The sequence below is a fragment of the Crinia signifera genome, chromosome 7 (genome assembly GCF_055691185.1).
Source record: "Crinia signifera chromosome 7, ASM5569118v1, whole genome shotgun sequence".
Classification (NCBI taxonomy): domain Eukaryota; kingdom Metazoa; phylum Chordata; class Amphibia; order Anura; family Myobatrachidae; genus Crinia; species Crinia signifera.
In genome coordinates, this window is record NC_139223.1 from 95,801,180 (window position 1) to 95,824,609 (window position 23,430).

A 23,430-nucleotide genomic window follows, 5' to 3' on the forward strand; every position below is an offset into this window, starting at 1 on the left:
CTCCCGCCAGGCACTTTCGCCACACGAACTCCTGCATGTACGAATCAAGATGATGGCGGGCTGTGCCCCGCTGGCGTTTGTTGCGCCATTTTGCACAACCCCACAGTCTCTCAATGTTCTGTGTGTGTGCACCAGTCTCTGGGTCTACAAAATTGAATCGATGATTGACCCGCAAGTGGCTGTAACCAGCCCGCTCCAGTTCAGTAGTTTGGTAGGCGCGCCAGCAATCACTGACGATGGTGCTGCCAGGTGCCACGTGCTCCACAATTGCACCGAGGAGAGTGGGTGCATCTCGCTTGGCAACTGCGACCATGAAACAGTCCCCTGTCTCCCGGCATACTCCTCCGAACACCCACTGCTGTGGGAGTATTCTGCCAACATTGGCTTTGCGCTTCACAAACAGTGTTTCGTCAACCTCCACCATTTGCCCTGGGCCTCCAATCTGCCGTTGAGGCTGTGCCATCAAGTCACATTGGCATGCCTCCCGCATTAAGGCGTTATAAAAAATGGTGCTTTTGTTGCATAGCTTTAAATTCTTAGCACAGAACTCTATTGACGTCAATTCATCGCACCAGCACCAGATGAAGCGCAGGATAGTCATGAATGGGAGCCTGCACCCAGGATAGAATAGGGAGGCCCGCAGACTCTGTTTTTTGCTGCAACTTTTAATATAGCAGCGCCATTTGCGCTCTTTCAGGGACAGGCGCATAGGGTGGCCATTTGGGCATGTGGCAGTCAATGGGAGCAGCCCTTTCTCCTGCAGGAATACGACTGTCTCTTCCTCAGTTTTTGGGAGGCTGAAGATGCCATCAACCAAAGCCATTTTGGGAATAATGGTGTAAGGGCCAAAATGGGGCAGGTGTAAGGGGCCAAATGGGGCAATATTGGGGCAAATGTCCAAAAAATCACCTCACAAATATACACCAACGCTGTAAAACACTATCTCTCTCTGTAAATCACTTGCTCTCTCCTCTGGAAACTACCTCACACTGATTTTCTGCCAGAGGGCGGGTTTAAAAATGGGCGGGAAGTGTTAACATTGCGTCGCGTCGCATCTCATACCATACAATAAGGCATACGATGCGACGCGATGGCAAAACGCGTCGCGTCGCATCGCATCGTATGCCTTATTATAATGGCATGCGATGACCACATCGGGCGCCCGGATAACTCACAAGTACCAAATAATCATTGTATCCTGATGATTTATTCTTTCATTGAAATGTCAATGATGCAAGCAATTGGTGCAGCATTTTTATTCCAGTCCGATGTGCCACAACGTAGGAGGATTAATTATGCCAAGTAGTGTGGATTGCAGAGGGAACCAAGCAACTAAATCAGCCATTTTATTCTAGTCCGATGTGCCGCAGTATATGAGATATATATATATATATGTATATATGTTAGTTTTGGATAGGGGGCGCCACTTGTGCTAGATGTATATTCTTCAAACAATAATATTCCCTTATAATATAGAGGGTGTCAGCCTGTCTTTAAGTAAGAGCGATGGTATGTCACTCACGAGTAAATAGGTAGAAATGTAAAAAGATATTGGCGACTAATTATTGTAAATAAGATAATTTGAATAAAAAATAAAATATTTAATAGGATGACAATGAAACAATATATAAGTAAAAAGACAATCGTATACCAATGGACATATGATTACACAGTAAAAGCTGGTATTCAAGGTATACAGGTGTAAAAACAATAGATAGGTAGGAAATAGGGTGAGGATATATATAAAAAAGGGGATTTTTTTTCTTATAAATCAAAAGTAAAAAGTTTTTTTACTTATTAAAAAAATCAGATATAAAAAATACTGAAAAGATATATAAAAAAGTTATTAAAAAAAGTTCTTAACTTTTGGAGTGATGGGAGGTAGGTGGCCCAACGCGTTTCGTCGAAGTGACTTCTTCAAGGGGTGGGAGACAAATGAGCTCAGATCTGTATTTATACCTGTATGCCTGTCAGTATCAGCTATGACATCATTTCCTGTTCATTAGTCAATTACTAAGGCTAAAATCGTTGGAACATCATATATTAGGACTGGACATATGTTTAGAGGTTAATTCAGGTGCAGAGGTGTAAAACGCTATATTTACAACATTTTTAAGTGGCTAAAAACGTTCATTTGATGTAAAGTACATAAAATCGCGGCACTTCCGCCACGTTTCCGGCGTCCATACGGCGCTAGTGCGCATGCCCGGCTGTTCACTGTTTATATGAAGCTGTGACCTTCTCCGCTGGGTGCGCTTGCGCAGGAAGGCTGCGAGACTGTCAGAGGTTCTCTTGTATGGCTCTTGCGGATGTGTCCTTATCAGTGAGCGCCGGCGGCCATTTTGTTGGAGTTTTCCCATTAAAAAAGGCTGCTTGTAATGCTTCTTATGGCTATTTTCATTGCGCCCATGTCATATATAAAAATAAAAGGAAGGATGGTTAATGCATTTGTTCTGGACTGTTGGGATATAATAGTATACCCATATAAATTAATAATTAGAAATTGCGAGGCTAATTATAAGTGATCTCATAAATAAATACACCAGTGTGTTCATCTGAAAAAGGTTTACGTGATGGTTTGTATGTCAATACAAATATAGTGCATATTTAATAATCAGTAAAACTGACCCAATATTAATAATTCGCATGAACTTTATTATTAATACTTCATATTGCTGTGTACCATACTATGAATAAATAAAAATAAATATAAAGTAGAAGAGTGCTAAAGTGCTAAAAGTTATTTAGACCTTAATAGTAGTTAGGTGTTTATGGATAAACACTATTAGTTATAATTCATATTAGTGATTTATGTGTGACATACAAACCATCACGTAAACCTTTTTCAGATGAACACACTGGTGTATTTATTTATGAGATCACTTATAATTAGCCTCGCAATTTCTAATTATTAATTTATATGGGTATACTATTATATCCCAACAGTCCATAACAAATGCATTAACCATCCTTCCTTTTGTTTTTATATATGACATGGGCGCAATGAAAATAGCCATAAGAAGCATTACAATCGGCCTTTTTTAATGGGAAAACTCCAACAAAATGGCCGCCGGCGCTCACTGATAAGGACACATCCGCAAGAGCCATACAAGAGAACCTCTGACAGTCTCGCAGCCTTCCTGCGCAAGCGCACCCAGCGGAGAAGGTCACAGCTTCATATAAACAGTGAACAGCCGGGCATGCGCACTATCGCCGTATGGACGCCGGAAACGTGGCGGAAGTTCCGCGATTTTATGTACTTTACATCAAATGAACGTTTTTAGCCACTTAAAAATGTTGTAAATATAGCGTTTTACACCTCTGCACCTGAATTAACCTCTAAACATATGTCCAGTCCTAATATATGACGTTCCAACGATTTTAGCCTTAGTAATTGACTAATGAACAGGAAATGATGTCATAGCTGATACTGACAGGCATACAGGTATAAATACAGATCTGAGCTCATTTGACTCCCACCCCTTGAAGAAGTCACTTCGACGAAACGCGTTGGGCCACCTACCTCCCATCACTCCAAAAGTTAAGAACTTTTTTTAATAACTTTTTTATATATCTTTTTAGTATTTTTTAGATCTGATTGTTTTAATAAGTAAAAAAACTTTTTACTTTTGATTTATAAGAAAAAAAATCCCCTTTTTTATATATATCCTAACCCTATTTCCTACCTATCTATTGTTTTTACACCTGTATACCTTGAATACCAGCTTTTACTGTGTAATCATATGTCCATTGGTATACGATTGTCTTTTTACTTATATATTGTTTCATTGTCATCCTATTAAATATTTTATTTTTTATTCAAATTATCTTATTTACAATAATTAGTCGCCAATATCTTTTTACATTTCTACATATATGTATATATATATATATATTTTACACATACACACCACCGTTAAATCCCACGGGCCGTATCAGGAACATAAGTTGGCTGAATACGTATCACTCCTTAAAGATAAGTACCTATATCAGGTAAAGCCTGGAACCATATGGAAAGGGTCGAGATATGAACCTTGAGCGAGGCCAATCTTAGACCCAAATCCAAGCCCCTTTGGAGAAATGCAAATATTCTTGCAGCTTTGAAAATTTTGGCATTAGAATGTCTTGAAGTACACCAGGAGAATTAGGTATGCCATACTCTACAGTCAATTTTTGTTGAAGCTGATTTTCAGGCCCTAAATCATAGTTTAAACTACCCAATCCGAAAACCCTTTATGCTACAGGATGACAGCCTTAAGTACCACGGCATCAAAGACCGGCGCCGCAGTCTGAGTAAGGTCTTTGGCTGAGGAGTATTAGAAGTGGCTTGCCTACTGACAGACAAAATAGGTAGGGAAACCAATGATATCTGGGCAAGGCAGGGGCCACCAGTATGAGGTTTCCACCTTCCTGTTTGAGTTTCTGAAGTACTCGTGGAAGCATGGAAACTGAGATTTATGTCTTACCTGGTAAATCTCTTTCTCCAAGGACATCAGGGGCCACAGCGTTACAGTGGGTAGTGGAGTGGGAGTGAACACCAGCACCCTAGAGGTTAAACTTCAACTGCCTCCCAGGAAGCCAGGCTCCTCCCCTCCTCTACCCCGCCTCCAGACCAAGGACTTTTTTTTAACAAGCCAAGGCTGGAGACCAGTGAGAAGAAAGAGAAGCACCACACAGAACACATTCTGAACATGTTAGTAACCTCAACAGAGGAACAATATAACAAACGTAACTTAACGCAATTTTAACTAAAGTAAAGCAGGTGCGGCAGGGAGGGATCCCTGATGTCCTCGAAGAAAGATTTACCAGGTACTGTAAGACAAATCTAATTTTCTACTTCAGGAGACATCAGGGGCCACAGCGTTACAGTGGGACATCCTAAAGCAGCCGTCTATGGGTGGGGACGCGCCTGTGCCACATCCAACACTCTGGGATGCAAAAGTATCAAAAGTGTAAAAACGCAAGAAAATACCAGCTTACGACCAAGTCGCAGCTCTACAAATTTGCTCAGCTGTTGCACCACCCCTAACAGCCCACAGACCTAGTGGAATGTGCCCAGATACCAGCCGGAACCGGAAGGGAGGCGCCCAGGTTAGCCTGCCTGATGACAGAACGAATCCAGTGGGCAATAGTTTTAGTGGCCGGCCATCCTCTCTTCTGGAATCCATACAGCACAAAGGGGCAGATGTATTAAGCTTTAACAAGAGATAAATCCAAGGGTGATAAGGAGAGATAAACGTCCAGCTAATCACATGCTAACTGCCATGTTACAGCCTGTGTTTGAAAAAAGTCAGTAAGGAGCTGATTGGCTGGACGTTTAGCTCTCCTTATCACCCTTGCATTTATCTCTTGTTAAGGCTTAATACATCTGCCCCAAAGAGAGAGTTCGACTTGCGAAAAGGCCGAGAGCAGCGCACATAGATGAGCAGCGCGCAGACAACATCCAAGGAGGACTGATCCGGGGACGCATCTGACCCGTGTAAGGCCGGAACCACAATTTCCTGGTTGACGTGGAAACTGGACACCACCTTCGGTAGGCGAAAAGGTATTGTGCGAAGAACCGCCATGTCAGAATGCAAGACCAGGAAAGGGGACTTACAAGACAGAGCAGACAGATCCGACACCCTCCGGGCTGATGCTATGAATAAGAAAACAGTTTTCCAGGTGAGTCAACACAGGACCACGGATCGCAAAGGCTCAAAAGGTGGTTTCTGAAGCGCAGATAGCACAAGGGAAAGGTCCCAAGGAGCAACCGGAGGGACAAAGGGAGGCTGGATATGCAAAACACCCTGCATGAATGTGCGGACATCCGGCAACAGTGCTAACCTACGGCGAAACAAGATGGACAAAGCCGAGACTTGAACCTTTAAGGTAGATAAGCGCAATGCAGCCTCCAGGCCCTTCTGTAAGAAAGATAGAATCCGAGTCAGGCGGTAAGTCCTAGGATTGAAGTGGCGAGTCCGACACCCAATAAAGTAGGCCCACCAAACACGATGGTAAGCCCTCGCTGAGGAAGCCTTCCTTGCTCTAAGCATGGTGGAGATTACTTGTGCATTAAACCCCCGAGCTCTCAACAGGGAGGTCTCAATAGCCACCCCGTCAAAACTAGGCGCCTCAGATCTGGGTGCAGACACGGACCCTGAGAGAGAATGTCCAGGTGCAAAGGAAGACGAATCGGGGGGGGGGGGGGGGGGACGACCAAGATCAATGTGCCCCCCTCTGCCTTCAGCTTGCGAACCACTCGCAGGAGGGAGAATGGCGGGAAGGCGTACATCTGCCTGAACGGCCAAGGGGCAGACAAGGCGTCCACCAAGATGGCGGCCGGGTCGCGAGCCCTGGATCCGTAAAGAGGGAGCTTGTGGTGGTGTTGAGACCATCAGGTCCACCTCGGTTAAACCATACCATCGCACCAGCATCTGGAACACCTCCTGATTGAGGGACCATTCACCGGCATTCAATGTTTGATGGCTTAGGAAGTCCGCTTCCCAATTCTGGACTCCCGGGATAAAGACCGTTGAGAGAGCCGGAATCTTCTTCTCCGCCCACTGAAAGATGAGGGATGCTTCCACCATTGCGGCCCAGCTGCGAGTGCCGCCCTGGAGGTTGATATAAGCCACAGTGGTTGCATTGTCCGACTTGACCTGCACCGGGCGACCCCTCAGCCAGGGTTCCACCAAGCAGAGTGCTCGGAAGACCGCCCTCTGTTCGAGGACATTGATCTGGAGCTTGGCCTCCGAGGCAGACCAAAGGCCTTGGAACGACATCTGGCAAGTGACCGCTCCCCAACCACGGAGACTGGCATCCGTGGTGAGGAGGGTCCATCGGTGGATCCAGAATGGCCGTCCCATCATGAGGTTCTGTTCCAGGAGCCACCATGAGAGAGACTGACTGCTGGTGATAAGGTTATCACCTGAGATCTGAGAGAATGGTAGGATCCCGACCACTTGGAGAGGATCTCCTTCTGAAGGGGGCGGGAGTGTAACTGGGCATATTCAGCCATGTCGAAGGCCGACACCATGAAACCCAGTACCTTCATGCAAGCATGCATGGACACCCGTCGAGGAGAGAGGAGCCGACGAATTCGGGACTGCAGAGTCCAACAACTGTTCTCCGGCAGGTAGATCCTCTGATGGATGGCGTCCAACCTGGCTCCAAGATGAACCATCGACTGGGCCAGAAGCAGTGAAGACTTGTCCCAATTGATGTTCCAGCCGTGGCGTTCCAGGAGCTGTATCACCATAGTCAGGTGGTCCCGGAGAAGGTCTGCAGAATGCGCCAGAATCAACAGGTCGTCCAGATACGGGAGTATCCAGATACCCTGCCTGCGCAGACTGCTGCCCATCACTTTCGTGAATACACGAGGGGCAGTATATAGACCAAATGGCCGGGGCCGGAAATGAAAATGACGGTCCTGGATGGTAAATCACAGGAACCGTTGATGTTCCGGACGGATGGGGACATGCAAATACGCATCTTATATGTCCAGAGATGCCATGAAGTCCCCTGGCTGAAGGGCTAAGACAATGGAGCGTAGGGTTTGCATCCTGAAATTGGGTACACGTACAAACTAGTTTAGCGCCTTCAAGTTGAGGATGGGCCTGTAGGAACCGTTTGGTTTACTGAGCAGGAAGAGGCTGGCGTAAAACCCCGAACCCCTTTGGGCCGAAGGAACAGGTATGATGACTCCAGTTTGGAGCAAACGTTGAACGGATTGTTCTAACGCTCTGCGCTTTTACAGGTCTGATGGGAGACTCGTTGAAAAGAACGATCTTCGTGGGCAATGCCAAAAAGTTAAGTAGTCGTCCCGATAGACCACCTCCTGAACCCAAGGCGTCTGTGGTGGATTCCAGCCAGATGGCCGAAAACCCCAACAGACGACCGCCCACCATGGGATTTCCGCAGGTTTAGGGTCGGGCGTCTGGTGGCCCAGGGACGCCTGCCTCTAGGGCGGGAGGATCTGCCCCCTTGGGAAGATCTGGAGGAGAAGGCCTGTCCTCTACCACGGCCCTGGAAACTAAAAGGACTGAAAAGTAGGCCGGGACGCGGAGTCGGGGTGGATGGTAGGAAGGCAGTTTTTGAAGCTGCCACCGTAGCAACCATTTTATCCAGTTAAGGACTGAATAAGAGGGAACCCTCGAAGGGAAGAGCCTGGAAAGCCTTCTTTGAGTCCGTGTCAACCTTCCAGCCATAGGGACCTGCGAGCTGCCTCTGCCGAAGCTGACACCCTAGAGGAGAGCGTAGCGGAATCAAGAGCTGCCTCGCCTAGAGGGCAGCCTGATTTATCAACTCTATAGTAGGCAGCAGGGTTTCTGCTGGGCCCCCTCAGACACCTCTGCCACCAGGACAGCAGTCCATTTAGTTAGGGCCATAGCCACCCAAGCTGACGCCAGGGCAGGCCTGCCCGCTTCCCCAGCCGTGGTGTAAATAAGCTTCAGGAAGTTTTCCAACTTCTGGTCCGCATGGTCTTTAGGAGACGCTGTAGGAATTGGCAACAGAGAGGCTTTTACCAGTTTTGCCACATGAGCGTCTTCCCTGGGAGGCAGTCTCCCAGGGTGTCCTATGCTCCTGGGGGAGAGGATAGAGCAGTGTTTCCCAACCCTGGTCCTCAAGTAGCCCCCAACAGTGCACGTTTTCCAGGTCACCCAGCAGGTGCACTCATTATTCAGGCACATTTGAAAAGATCCACAGGTGGAGCTAATTTTAGCACTTGTGATTCTGTGTGGAGACCTGCAAAACATGCACTGTTGGGGTACTTGAGGACCAGGGTTGGGAACCACTGGGATAGAGGGAGGAAAAGTGTGTGTGAATGACAAACCTCCTATTGGGAACCTCCCAAGCCTCCCTAATGGCCCTGTCCAGGTTATCCGACTTTCGGAACAAAACCAAGGCACGTTTAGGGCACTTAAATATAGGGCCCGAATCCGCAGGTGGATCAGCGTGGTCGTCTAATAGAAGAACCTTCTTAACCGCTGTAACCAGGCCCGGCACGAGTTGAGACGGGGGGTGCTCTCTAACGCAGGCGTTCCCTAAGTTCTTCAATGGAGTCATCAACGGCCTCCTAAGCAAAATAGTCATCCTGATCCTCCTCATCCTCTGTAGCCTGCAGGAGGGGGGGCCAGAGTGGCGCAGGTTTTTTAACTAAAGAACTGCGTCTATCTACGGGCAACGAACCCTCCCCCTGGGCATCCAATGCTGGGGGGGCTACACCCACTGCCGATAAGGACGGCACGGGCTGCCGGGGCAGCGCAGCTGAGACTTTATCCACTAGCTGCACGATCATCTGCACAAGTGATGAGGCCCAAGCAGGCTCCTGAGGAGGAGGCAGTAGGCGTGGGCAGCGCCTGCACATTGTAGCAGCTTGCACATATGCCGTCCTGTACATAGTCCAGGGGAGATAGGCCCGCATTACAGGCCGTGCATGACAGCAATGCTTGTTGGGCATAATTGTAAATACAGGAGGGCCAAGTACAATAAGACACCAAATACACTGTTCAGCAGTTAATGGGTTAATAAAGTACACAGAATACAGCAAGCATACATAGGCATACAATGCAGTGAAAAGCAAATGGCACTAGGCTCTTGTAGCAGCTATGGCTGGCTGGAGCACTAAAACTGTGACCTGTGTCCCGCAGGAGAGGTACAGGGGGGACTTGCTCAAGCCTCCTGGCAGTGAAGGAATGGAACCCCGGGCGTCAAGGAGCTCCTCCGTGTCCCTCCTCACGTGCAGCCAGGAAGGGATGTCAGTGTCGGGAACTCTCTGTCCGCCAAACACAGTTCCCTGCCTACTGTCCCCGGGGGAGGGGCTGATGTGGGGGGGAGCCACCTCCCCCTGCTAACAAATGCCCACCAGGTTTTGAGTTCTCATGCAGCGCCGGTAAAATGGCGGGGATTCGGCGTGCGCCGGGTGGCCCCGCATACCGGCGCTGCTGCCCATAAACAAGGTACCCTGGTGGTCCAGCGGGACGGGCGGCGAGCCAGCCGACCACTTGCTAGCACAGCCACTTTGCGTCTCGCTGCACTATCACTTGTGCACTCCTGATGGGGAGCGCGTTACTCATTGCTTGTAGTCCCCGGCGTCTGGTGGCGGCTGTATGCTGCCCCAGTGCCCAGGGACCCTTGAGTGGCAATGCAGCGCCGGACCCGGATGATTAAGCCAGCAGCGCAGGGGTCTGTACAGACCCCCAGTGCTGCTGCTCTGTCACTGACAGGGTCAGTGTAAAAGATAAGAAAAAAAAATAAAATAGAGAAGTTTGGCTACTAAAACAGCAGCCCCTCTAGTGGGTGCATCTGGCTCCTGCCAGCACCCAAAAAAACTGAGGTCCTTGGCTGGGAGGCGGGGTAGAGGAGGGGAGGAGCCCGGCTGCCTGGGAGGCAGTTGAAAGTTTAACCTCTAGGGTGCTGGTGCTCACTCCCACTCCACTACCCACTGTAACGCTGTGGCCCCTGATGTCTCCCGAAAGAAAAATATGTACGGAAGATAAAACTTACATAAAATTGACAGTGCATCCGTAAATGGTGCTTGTGGATATCTGGGCAAGGACCCGTAAAACACATACCTTATGATTGTGGAATACCACCATAAAATCCTCGTCTGGCTGACCCCACTGTACCACTACAAGTAGGAACACTTCTGGGTGAAGGGATCATTCTCCCGGGTGCACGTCTTGGCAACTTAGAAAGTACTTGTTCAAGATTCCGGAAATAAACACTGCCTACAATGCTAGGACATGTTGTTCAGCCCAAGTCAATATTTTTAATACCTCCTTCATGGCTTTGAAACTGAGCGCCGCCTTGGTGGATTATACACTGTTGTGCCGTTGTTTGAAGATACCTGTACCGGTTGGCCCATGAAAAAATCCTGCAATTGTTGTAGTGTGTTGTACACTGCCCCAGCTCAAGAATGTTTATAGACAATTGAGCTTTTGCCCAAGTCCATTTTCCTTTCAAGAACCAGGATTCTACTATGGCACTCCAGCCAAGCAGGCTTACATTCGTAGTCAGAAGAATCCAGATGTTGATCCCTGATTCAAGTGATGAGTGTGTAGCAACAACAAAGATAGCCGGCACTACTGGACTCAGAGTCATGAATATAAACCTGATGTGTTGCGGCTGGCAATCCCACCTGTGTAGAATCCGACACTGTAATGGACGAGAATGATACTACGCCCATTCCACCCTGTAGAATATCGACACTTTTAGACCTTAAATGTGCATCGCCTAGGTGTAGAGGATGGTCTGTGATGGGACCGTGGAGGATTTTGTGTCAGTATGAAGACGCACAATTTTACTACACAACGTGACTTTTTCCTTGCAGCCAAGAGATGTGTCTGGGAAATATACCAAAGTTGAGGGTTCATTAAAAGGCAAATGTGTGCAGCTTATCACGATGATGTTTGGAAGCACATGCTCTGTAACTGAATCAACCCTTAAGTCTCATACACACTAAGCAATATTTAAAACAAATATTGCTTATTTTGGCCCTACTAAGCAATACTGTATGTAAGCTTATCGGTAACTATGCACACCCCTGCAAGTTGTTAACAACGTCCTCTTGTTTCTACATTTAGCTCAATTTTGACTATTTCGCCAAATACTACATGTACGGAGCAGAGACAGGATGACATCACTGAATGATATTATAAACAATATTGTTCAGTAGGAAAGCACTATATTGTTTGCCTGCTAGTTCTTCGTAAATCATTAACTATATTGCTCGTGGAGTGGACAGTCTAGTGCAGTGGTCAGGGAACAGGGGTAAATAACCCCAAATTGGGTAAAAATGAAATTCCTGGGGGAAATGAACGGTTGCACTGCAGACACACAGCCGGGCATGCAATCTATATGCATGCCCAGCTGTGTCTCGGTAATGTGACCGTCCATTGCCCGAAGGAATTTCATTTAATTGCATATAGAATCTATATATACTGTAGATTCTATATGCATGCCCAGCTGTGTGTTACAGTATTGCAGTGTACAAGAACCTGATGCAGTGCAGTGTGTCAGGCCTTTGTGTATAACACGCTTCCCTGCGGGATGCCCCAGGCCATGCCTCCAAGTCTGCCTGCATCTTCATTAGAGTAAACTAGTTACGGCGCCATCTCAGCAGCACAGTCTGTACTGCCACTCAGCGCCAAGTTTCTTTGCCCTGTTATAGGCTGCTGTCAAGGTATACCCATCTCTAGTCTAGGAAAAGAATTCCCCAGACTGTCACTATAACATCTTGAATTACTGGCACCAGTGGCGTAACTTCAAATCTTGAGCCCTCCCGCCAAAAGTTTCTTTGCGCCCCCCCGGCCGCCCGCCCACCCACCCACCAGCCCGCTCGCCCACCAGCCATACTTACATACATAGGAGTCCGGCTGTCAGCGATGCGGGCAGCGGGTGGGAGCCGGGCTGTCATCGGTGCGGGTGGGAGCTGGGATGCCTGTCAGCGCTGCGGTGGTCCCGGCTCCCGTCCTGGCTTCATTCTGAGCCTATGGAGACGGACCATCACAAAATGTCTGCCCCCATACAGCAGACAGTTTCAGAGAACTGTCGCTATATGGGGGCAGACATTTTATAATGGTCCGTCTCCATAGGCTTAGAATGAAGCCAGGACGGGAGCCGGGACCACCGCAGCGCTGACAGGTAAAGCTGCGGTGCATATGGGGGAGGCGGGGGAGCAGGCAGGCAGGCATTACAATAGCACCGCAGCCACCCGGCGCCCACACTTACACTGCGCCTCCCCGCGACCGCGGGGGCTGCGGTGCTATTGTTACGCCACTGACTGGCACTAATAGTTGCCTGGACGTCACATTTTCAGTGGCTATACAACACAGCCATACATGGTAATCATCATCATCAATTGTTGACAGGCTGTGTATCATACTAGCAGGATAGATCATCAATTTCTGCCAGTTCAGTGTGTATTACAATTAGGATTTCCTTCCTTCCAAATCAAGGGGGTAACGTTGGCATATCTAAATATATTTTGGGGTAAAAGGTAAAAAAGTTCCCTGACCCCTGGTCTAGTGTGTACCCCAGCTTACAGTAAGTGCCCAATATAAAAACTTATCCTTGCTTGACTAGGAGCAGAGAAATGTTACTTTTTAGGTCAGTGTTTTTGAACTGCTCTAGGAGAATACAAACTCCACAAAAAAAACAAATTTTTTGCTCCATGTTCTAAACGGTGAAATTTGCATATTTCGATATTACAATACACACACACATACTAATAATGCAATTTGCCAACCATCCTGAAGTACAATGGAAACTGATATTGTTTCATTCCTTATTTCAATAAACCTATACCAAAGTATCTTAAACTTCAGCATAATATACTATGAAGCCTCAAGTGGAATATAGCAAAAAGCCAGTTGAGTACATTTCTACAGTAGTACAACAATTCACTGTGCATCAATTTATACAAACCTTGAACCGAAAAGGCCAAATCTGCAACTGCATCATGGTGCCAGTGTAGTGTGGAATAAGTATATTCTTTTTGGCAATTGAATTTTCTCCTAAAAAGAAAAAGGTTACAATAATGCATAAAGCAACATATAAAGTTACTCAACATTTCACCTGTACCACAGTAGCGGTGATAAAAAAAATCCATACTATGTGGTATATATTTATGGGCCATATGGTAAGAAGCACATGTTATATGTACTAATACCATTTCACCCCTATGTATTATGGAGGAGGTGTGTGTTAAATGACAGGAGTGCATAGTGTTAACAGGTAAAAAGCAAACAAGTCCTTAACATGCTGCCATTATCTGGAACCGCTTCACAGTGACAAACAGCCAAAGCATACAGAATAACCCATCTAAACACATGTGATGGGGCTTTAGTAAAAATACATTAATTTCCTGGTTTTGTAAATTAAGGAAAATATTTTTTTTTTTTATTCCATAGCGGTTAGAGTTATATTAAAAATCTATAAGTGCATAAATGATATAGATAATAGTGTTGGCCAAAATTGTGGAAGCCTTTACAAAAAGGTGTGTTTGTGAGGTCTGACGGCTCATAACACTATCTTTTCTTTTAAGTAGTAACAGATTATATGATTGAAAAGATTAATTTAATCAAGAATGTAATGTAATAACTGATTTATAATTATTATTATTATTTATAACTTAAGATATAAAGAAGAAAAGTGAAACACACAGAAAAAAAATTCTGTACCCGGCTCCATCCCCTTTCACACTGGCCTCACCACCCGGCATAATGCCAGGCGGGTAATGTCATCGTAGGCAGGTCCTGATATGGCACTGGGACATGATCAGCGCCCGCTATTACATTGCAGTGAACTTTTCCCAGGTTGGATTCAGCCAGGTTACCCATTTACACTGCACTCGATAACTTCAAAACTAGTTGCTACCTGGGTTGAAATGCCAGGTCTCACGAACCAGGTCATTTCAAACAGAATCATTTGCACCGCCTGCAAACCTGGGTTTTTAAGCGTTCCCATGCAAAAACACAGGTTATTTAGACTGGTGTAAAAAGGGTACTAGTTGGGTAACCTTTATACCCCTTTCAGACATACCCAAAAATCTGAGATTTTTCACGTGCACATGCATAATCTTGGGACTAGTGTATGTCTGAAAGGCTATTCCCGGGATTTTAGTCGATTAAAATCCTGGGTCCTGCGCACCTGCAATTGACCTGAGATTTTTAAAAACCCAGGATTGTATCGGGTTTAAATTCCAGGGTGGTATATCTGAAAAGGGTATTACTCTTTATTATGGCCATACAACACCTTCCCATCGAGTGAACCAAGTGTTTTAGTTCTGCAGCTGTGATAATGTGAAACCAAGATTGAATAATTGGGTTTTATTGCTGGGTTGCTTCTGTTTCTTTAGTCAGCTCCATAATTTCAGACAGGTTAAGGTCTGGGCTAGTCCCAGGCAATTCCAGCACTGGAATATAATTATCCTGAAACCACTTTTGCACACTTTAGCAACATGATGCTTCATTGTTTTGGAAAAGTGCAGAAAGCTTTAATTTGGGCTGAACTATTAATGTATTATGGGCATTCATATTCTCTTTAATCATGGAAATTCTGACCACACCTTTTGAGGTCATACAACCAACCCCATATCATAACACTAATTGGTCGTTTCAGGGTATGTCTAAATGCAATCAGGATGTCAATCTTCTCTGATTCTTCTCCTTACGTATTTTAGGCCATGACTACTAAACAGGGAGATTTTTGTCTTGTCAGAGCAAATAACGCTATCTTATGTTCCGTTGTCCAGTTAACATAGGATTTAGCCCAGTTTAATGTTTTCAACCTTTGTTTGATGGATAAAAATTGCTTTTTTCATGGAATTCTAGCATAGACCAAAATGAGTAAAGTAATGAAAACCAGTGAGAAATAACACAGAGAAAAGAACAAAAACACATGAAACAAGGGCGTTCCAACCGTCATAACCGGAATCAACCCTGGCAGGAAAAAACTTAAAGGAAAGGAAGGTTTTGGTCTGAAACACAAGGAAACAAGCGCTGAGGTGGGCGTCCAGGAGAAAAGGATATAACGGAAAAAAGTACAAAACCCCATTTTCTCCTTCATCTACTAGGTGACACGTTACAGTAGGGACGTCCCAGAGATCCCCACCATGGGCGGGAGAGTGCTGAGAATCCCTCAAAACAGAGAGGCCATACTGAGGGTAAAACTTCAACAAGGTCTGGCAGCCCGACTATGTAGCAGTCCTACAGAGCTGGTAAATGGAGACCCCAAAGGCAGCTGCCCAAGAAGGTCCCACAGAGTGCGTGGAATGTGCAGAAATAGAATAAGGCGGAGACTTGCAAGACAGTAAGGCAAATCCACATGACCAGAGTCTGTGAAGATGCTAGACAGCCCAGCTTTGCCGAATCGCACAAACCAAACAGAGCATCAGAGTTCATGTATGGAAGCAGTGGCGGTAACATAGAACGGTAGTGTACGGACCACAACCAGAAATCTGGTGTCTAGAAAATCTAATGGAAAATCACGAATGGCTGATATGGAAGGCTGTCACAACCTTAAGAAAGAATGAGACACCTATCTGAAATTCCACCTCACATATTCCTCATGTATGAACTCATCACGTAATATCAGAAAAAGACAACAGGAGAGAGCCCCCAAAATTGGTATACTTCTGGCCAGAGCAAAGGCCAGTAACAGAACAGAAACCACGCCAGATAGATTAACTCCAGCATGTCCAATGGTTCAACCAATGGAGAGTGTAGGAAGCCAGGATCAGGGCTAAATGCCTTAAAAAAGTGGGAGAACGGAAGGGAGGTTGAATTTTAAACACCCACAGGAAGAGTTTGCCCCTCTGGCAATAATGACAACTTCCGGTGAAAGAAGATGGAGAGAATCCAAGGAGCAGCTCAGACAGAAAACCAGCCCGTAAAAACAGAAGAAGCCATTTCTTTGTAATCTGCGCACAGGAGAATCACCACGCCCCTCACCATGAGACATAAGCTCGCCAAAGGCGCCAACAATGCACCCCTGCGTCCCTTCTGTCCTAGCACATAAGATAGATATCACTGCTCTTTTCAGAAAGGACCACACCCCCTAATGAAGATGCCTTGAGCCCGGATAGACAAAAGGCACCTGAGACAGTAGGTGTAGTGATATAGGCCATGCTCATCTGTCAGAAGAGATGTTAGAAGGTGGTGTACCAGGCACTACGAGGACAGTCTGGAGCTATCAATAGCACAGTGACTCATTTCCTCCAAAGACGCAGCAGAATCCGAGGGAAGAGTTAAACGAAATGGCAAGACCAGATTTTTGTAAGGATATCCACCCCTATTTCCGAAGGATACGGGCTCAGCAGAAGGGCAATTGGCGATATTGCCGAGGCAGCCAACAATGCGATCTGAAGGTGACCGCAGTGGTTTACTAGCCTCTGGAAGACTGGATGGTGGAGATACCATTCTCCTTGATACATGACTTGCCGACTGAGGAAGTCCTTCTCCCAAGTGTCTACGCCAGGGGTGTCCAAACTTTTTGTGAAGAGGCAAAGAGGAAGAAAGAAAGACTCTCTGTTTTTTGGGGCACTCTTTTACTTCAGATTACGCATGGTAATCTATACATATTTTAATTTGGTCGTTAAGATAAGTACAAGATTTTGGCGAGGCACACACTATCTCACCTATCACTTTAATAGTGCATACGCAGATTACGGCTTCTTATATAAGAGTGAATATCTGCAAATGAAAAAGCAGTACCTGTAATAGTTAGGCAACTGTGGGTAATTGTTTCTAGTTCACAAATGTATAGGGGAGAATTAGGGACCCTGTGTGGGGTTCCCACAGTTCTCCTCTTTAGAGTGAATTTATTAAAATATAGCTTTTAATCAAATACCTTAAAAAATTGGACTAGACTACCATGCGTAATCTGAAGTAAAAGAGTGCCCCAAAAAACAGAGAGTCTTTCCTTCTTCCTCTTTGCAACTATAACCACTCTCTTGGGTGCACCTCCACACTCCTAAATAAACAGAGGGTATCCCTCCTGATATATAGCAGTTACTTTGGAACCGATAGTTATCATAGGTTATCACTTTTTGTAACACCTACCTGTGCACCGGTCGCCATCCCCCTCCCCTCTTTCCCCTAAAAAAGTTTTTGTGAAGAGGGCCAAATTTGGTGAAGTGTAAATGTGTGGGGGCTGACCATTCAGCCTGTCCCCCCAGCCTGCCCCCCCCCTTCTCTTAATGTTTATCAGTGTCTCCATTCATTGTATGTCCCCAAGCCTGACCCTCCTTCACTGTATGACTCCCATTCACTATGTATCCCAGCCTGCCCATGCACCCCCGAATGGCCATCACTACCGCCATTCACTGTATGTCCCCCAGCCTGACCCTCCTTCACTGTATGTCCTCCACTCTGTCCCCTCCCTTCTCTGTATGTTTCCCAGCCCCTTGTGTGAGCCAGAAGAAGGAGAGGCAAACCAGGAACTGCAAGTACAGGAGATGCTTGGGCTCCCGCTGCCATCCTCCTCTGCTCTGCAGGTTACGGTAGCAAGCTTCCCCCTTGCTGCCCCCTCCCCACACACTGCTGTCACTGTGATTGTGGAGGAGGGTGATATACAATTGCAGCAGCAGGGGTAGGACGCATACTCACCCAAAAGATGCCAAACACATCTCACTGTGGCGGCCGGCACCTCCTCAATAATGCAGACAGCAAGGTAAAGGCACGCACGCCGGGGCCCCACCTTTAGTGTCCTGTGCTGTGCTTCCCACATCTTATGCTCTGCCCGCTTCCAGCTGGAGGCTGCGGGCCGCTTGAAATGACAGCACGGGCCGCAATTGTCCCCCGGGCCTGACTTTGGGCATGCCTGGTCTACGCCGAGGATGAAGACCGGGACCTGATCCCCGCCACAACACAGAATACAACTCAACTCTTTCATTGTGGCACGACTGCGCTTGCCATGCTATTTGGTTATATAGGCCACAGCCGTGGCCTTGCCATACTGCACTCGTATGGCCTGGCCTTGAAGTAGTGTGTTGCCTGAAGCCAAGCATAGAACACTGCTGTGAGCTCGAGAGCATTTATTGAGAGAAGAATCTCCTGTGGTGTGCCACACCCCTGGAATCGGTGAGTGGAAGGTCTCAAAGTAGACAGGGTGAGGAGCCCTATCGCCATTTGGAGTCCGGTACTGAATAAACTTGTTATCTGTACCAGGAAAGAAAAAAAACTGTAGGCAGAGTTTTCTTCCTCTTATAAAGGGAGAACTCTGCGATCCATAATGGATCCAGAGAATGCTGAGATTAACAGACCCCAAGGTTCCATCAGGAAGTATACACATACCTGGCTCTCTAGAGGCGGCTTGTTGAAGAAGGCTCCATGTGTAGAATCACTGGACAGGAGAGACCGTATGAAAAAAAGAGGAGCTGTCACAAGCCACCCAACAGCTCTATGGTGTATAACACAGGAAAGCTAGGACCTAATTTGCATACAGCCTATTACTGTCTCACCTCGCTCTAAACTCCACTGTCTAAACACACAGAACCGGGAGGGGACTGGGTAAAACACTGTAGCAGTCGGTCAACAGAAAGCAGGAGCCTCCAGCAATGTTCAGAGGCACCAAATAGTGATAAAATGGATGCCTGAGCTGCGCGAGTGCTGGGGGAACACCGGAGCCGCACAGAGTAAGTATTGCCCCTTCCGGCAGCTCCTTCTCCCAATTACGAGTGAATATGCCTGTGCCCAAGTGTGGACCCATTTATCCGATTGAGATATTTTTAATATCTTTGTCCTATTAACTAAGTCTACATGTTGGTATCATAGACTGTTAATTGTGCATGTGGACATACTCTATAAATATCTTTTGACCGTCAGCTTCCTGTTGGTTAAAAATGAGTGAAGATTCCTCGAACTACCACAAATGTTTTGTATTAGGGGCTCATATCCCAAAAGAAGGCACTAGAGCAATTGACCCCTGTGGGGTTCCAGAGTGCTGGGGACAAACAATATATCATATTATTTTTGTTAACAATCCTTTTTCTCTTTTCATATTTAACCAAAAATGGATGAGGTACCATTTTAAAGATTAAGTCCTCCGCTTCTGACGAATTGTTAATTAAGAATTACACATTGGTCCCAGGCGTCGTTATCACAGGCGATTAAAATCCAGCATGCTGGATATTAATTGGTCAGGGCCAGTGTTCTCACTGAAGAACACTGGCCCTGACATCGCTATGTGCGATCTTGTTGAAGCAGAGGCCACCTAGTATATAGATTTATATCTAGATATGGCCATCAAAATCGTGCAAACTCTTTAACCACTCACCAGAGTCGTATTTTGCCATCTTTGTGTCCTGTGGCTATGCAGTCTTCTCCAGGATGACATGTTACCACTGTGAATACGTTGTTTGCGCCTTTTTTGCTTGTTGGACTTAGAGAGAACCTGAACAACATTAACATAGTGTGATTAGACATCTATTCCTACAGATAGCCTTTGTATCAATCTATATGGCTTTATTTCTTCCTAATTTCCTACTGGGGCAGGGCAGGTAAGTAAACTGCTTCCCCTCATGGCCATTAGACTTTGCCTCATATCAATGATACGGTCCCTAAAGATTATAATAATGTCATTTAAACATCCAGCATTAGGTTTCTGATCCATTCATGCAATCAGATATCACCCACAAATAAATTATTCTATATGCAGCATTACTGTAGCTCCGGACATGTTGATTTTATTCACAGCCCCATGGGACTGCTCACAAAAAGCCAGAGAGTCTAGAGCAAGATGGGGTGGGGGAGGGGGGTGTTTCCAGTACAACTGCTGTTGTTTTTCAAGGGAACTTGGACCTAATTGAATTGTGCAAGTGAATTGAAAATATTTTTTTCAGCGGTCTTTTCTATTCTACGTGCATGAATTCTTACCTAAAATATTTCTTTTTTCTGAAGTAATACACCAAGAGGCATAGTCCTTTCACAACAGTAATATATTCACCCTTAAGAAAGGTAAAATAATACATTTTAAAAATACATATTTTCAGATAATTTCTAATGGAAGTGAAAAAAATTATGGTTCTCATAATATTGTATGTTCTATTACTTCAAGGTAACTTATCTTATATACACAGATTTCCTTCTAGCAGCATACAATGCCATACTGTACTTCTAACACCAGCATGAACATATTTAACCCTTTACAGTGCCAACATTGCTGTGAGCGATCCCCAATATATCCACTAAAAATGCCAGCATGGTTACAGTGGCTGTTCTTTTAGTATAAGTAAATACAAATACAGCCAAGTCAATTCATTTAAGTTTAGTTAAATACTGCACCCAAAAAAAAAAAAAAGAGAACAGTCTCTGAGCGACGGTGACATTTTTAACGGATATTTTGAGAATCTTTCATAGCAATGTTGGCATTCAAAGGGTTTTATAAAAAGGCTTGCTTGAAAATCTCCACACCTATTTTTACACTTCCCATTCACAGGGTTAAATATAGAAAGCTATCTATAGAAGTATTTCTTTACGAACATTCATGTTATATATTTTGTATACTTAAGACAACATGCACCTCTTTTTGTAATTAACAGTAATAATTTTATTTGTATACAGTAGCGCTCTTTCTCCAAAAGGCACTCAACAGAATCTCTCTCTCTCTCTCTCTCTCTCTCTATATATATCTCTCTATATATATCTATCTCTCTCTCTCTATATATATATCTATCTCTCTCTCTATATATATATATATCTATCTCTCTCTCTATATCTCTCTCTCTCTATCTATATAGATAGATATATATAGATATATATATATATATCTATATATATCTATATGTATATATATATCTATATCTATATATATCTATATATATATATATATCTATATATATATATATATCTATATCTATATATCTATATATATATCTATATTTATATATATATATATATATATATATATCTCTATATATATATCTATATCTATATCTATATATCTATATCTATATCTATATATATCTATATATATCTATATATATATATATCTATATATATCTAAAGAGAATGGAAGTGACCGCACTCTCACCCAAATGGAGACAGCAGTGGGGTGCCCGGCAGAGGTACATGCATTAGCATGCCCTAATTAAATAGACAGAGTTTTCCACACCAATAGGTATGGAAGCAGAGCACTCTCCTTAAATCACAATTCAGCCATGTGATAAAACGAAAAAATTGTTTTTAATTCCAGCTGGGTCAACATAGCAGTAGGCAATCAAAGTATACAAGCCCCGACGTTTCGGTCCCAGTATGGACCTTTATCAAGGAGCCTACAAGTATACAGAAAGTACAAACAATTGGTACATGTAATACTGAATCCAAAGACATGTACAAATAAACAGGCAAAAGACATAGTTACGTTTAGTAGTGAGACAGCATATAATCAGCGGCGCAGAAACATCCTGGATAGGGACAGGGTCAGCCAGCTGATCTGACTGCCCTCCCGTCCGGCTATTTATACCATGAGCGGGGTAAGGAGCTGGGAGGCGCCACAGATTCACATCTGTGATGCGCTATCGTACTTCCGGTAAAACCGGAAGTGCGTCGGCCGGATGCCGGCGCTGGAACGCAGCTCTGGAGCGCACAGCTTCCGGGAATATGCCGGAGCTGTGCGTAACTATGGCAATAGAATGTAACAAGCACGGGGTAGTCAAGGCAACGCGGGATATCTAGGTTACAGTAACGCAATGGTATATGAGTTGAACAAAGCCGTGCTTAATCGTTATAATAACGTGGTATATAGCCGGGGGGATTATTAGTAAAAACCAGGGTAAGTGATAGAGGTTGTGCATTGGGTCTTGGAAAAGAAGGGCTGTATTAAGATAAACGGGGTTTTGACAGGTCCACAACCGTGGTTCTTGAAAACAGGACACCACAGTGCGTGTGAAGGGGTTAGTAGGAAAGTATGCGGGTGTGCACCAGGGGGACGTTGCAGGGGGTTATGTGCATAGTCCGTGTCACGTATGGGGTGCACTAGGTTGGTGTAGTGCACAGTTTTAACAACAGGTGTAGCGAGCTGGTGAGAGGTAGGGAGAGAGTGATAAAACTACAGGGGATACGTAAGTGAGTGGTAAGGTGATATTTGTTTGGGATCTCGACGGGTCTGTGAGGGTCTCTCAAGGTTAGTGCTCTATTCGCCTGGAGGGCACTGGTAGATAAGGGGCTGGAGATTAAGGTTATATCTAAAGCCGGGGGCAAATACCGACTGTTCATGTGTATATAAGAAGCCCACAAATATCTATACAAAAAGTCTAAGTACATAAATATATCAAGAGGCACAAAACAAATTTTTGAAAATATACAAAAGCATATATAAGAGAAGTATACATATATATAGGTAGATAGCGGACCCAAAACTGGCACTTTAGGTAGAAGATCGGAGCAGGTTTTGAGTTGCAAGGGACACAGTACAAGCGGAGGCAGTCTCGTATTTGTTCATATATCAGTTGACTATACAAAGGGTCAATTCTAGGCGAAATATCCAAAGTATATGGGTATGTGAGATTTATCTCAAAAAAATGGAGAGGGGATTATTCTCATTAAGTCCTTTGGGGGCAAGTGTACCCAGTCGGTGGATCCATCTGCTTTCCAATTTTCTTAGAGCCAGTCCACGGTCGCCTCCACGGAGGGGCGGGGGTACCCAGTCAATAATGCGGCAACGTAGGCTAGAGTTCTGGTGTCCTGCTGCCAGGAAGTGGCGGGGAACAGGCAGTTCAGCTTTTCTTGTGTCAATGGCGGATCTGATCGAGTTGCGGTGGTTCGCCATCCTTTCTCTGAATTTTCGTGTCGTCATGCCAACATAGGCAAGGCCGCAGGGACAATAGAGGAGGTAGATTACATGATCCATTTGGCAATGCAGGCGGTACCTTATTTTCGTAGGTTTACCTGTGTGGGGGTGTGGAAAGGTGGGGCCCGGGGTAAGGCTATTGCAGGTTGTGCATCC

General features: G+C 45.3%; 1 protein-coding gene across 1 annotated transcript in view; it reads right to left on the reverse strand.

The window, feature by feature from the left end:
- The window catches only part of WDR75 (WD repeat domain 75), a 334,745-nt gene that overhangs the window by 199,192 nt on the left and 112,123 nt on the right, over positions 1-23,430 (reverse strand). The window contains exons 6-8 of the mRNA XM_083153502.1: positions 20,361-20,431; positions 19,762-19,878; positions 13,411-13,499 (exon numbers count right to left, since the gene is read on the reverse strand). Of these exons, the coding sequence (XP_083009628.1) occupies positions 13,411-13,499; positions 19,762-19,878; positions 20,361-20,431 (277 nt within the window). The remainder of the gene's footprint in view (positions 1-13,410; positions 13,500-19,761; positions 19,879-20,360; positions 20,432-23,430) is intronic.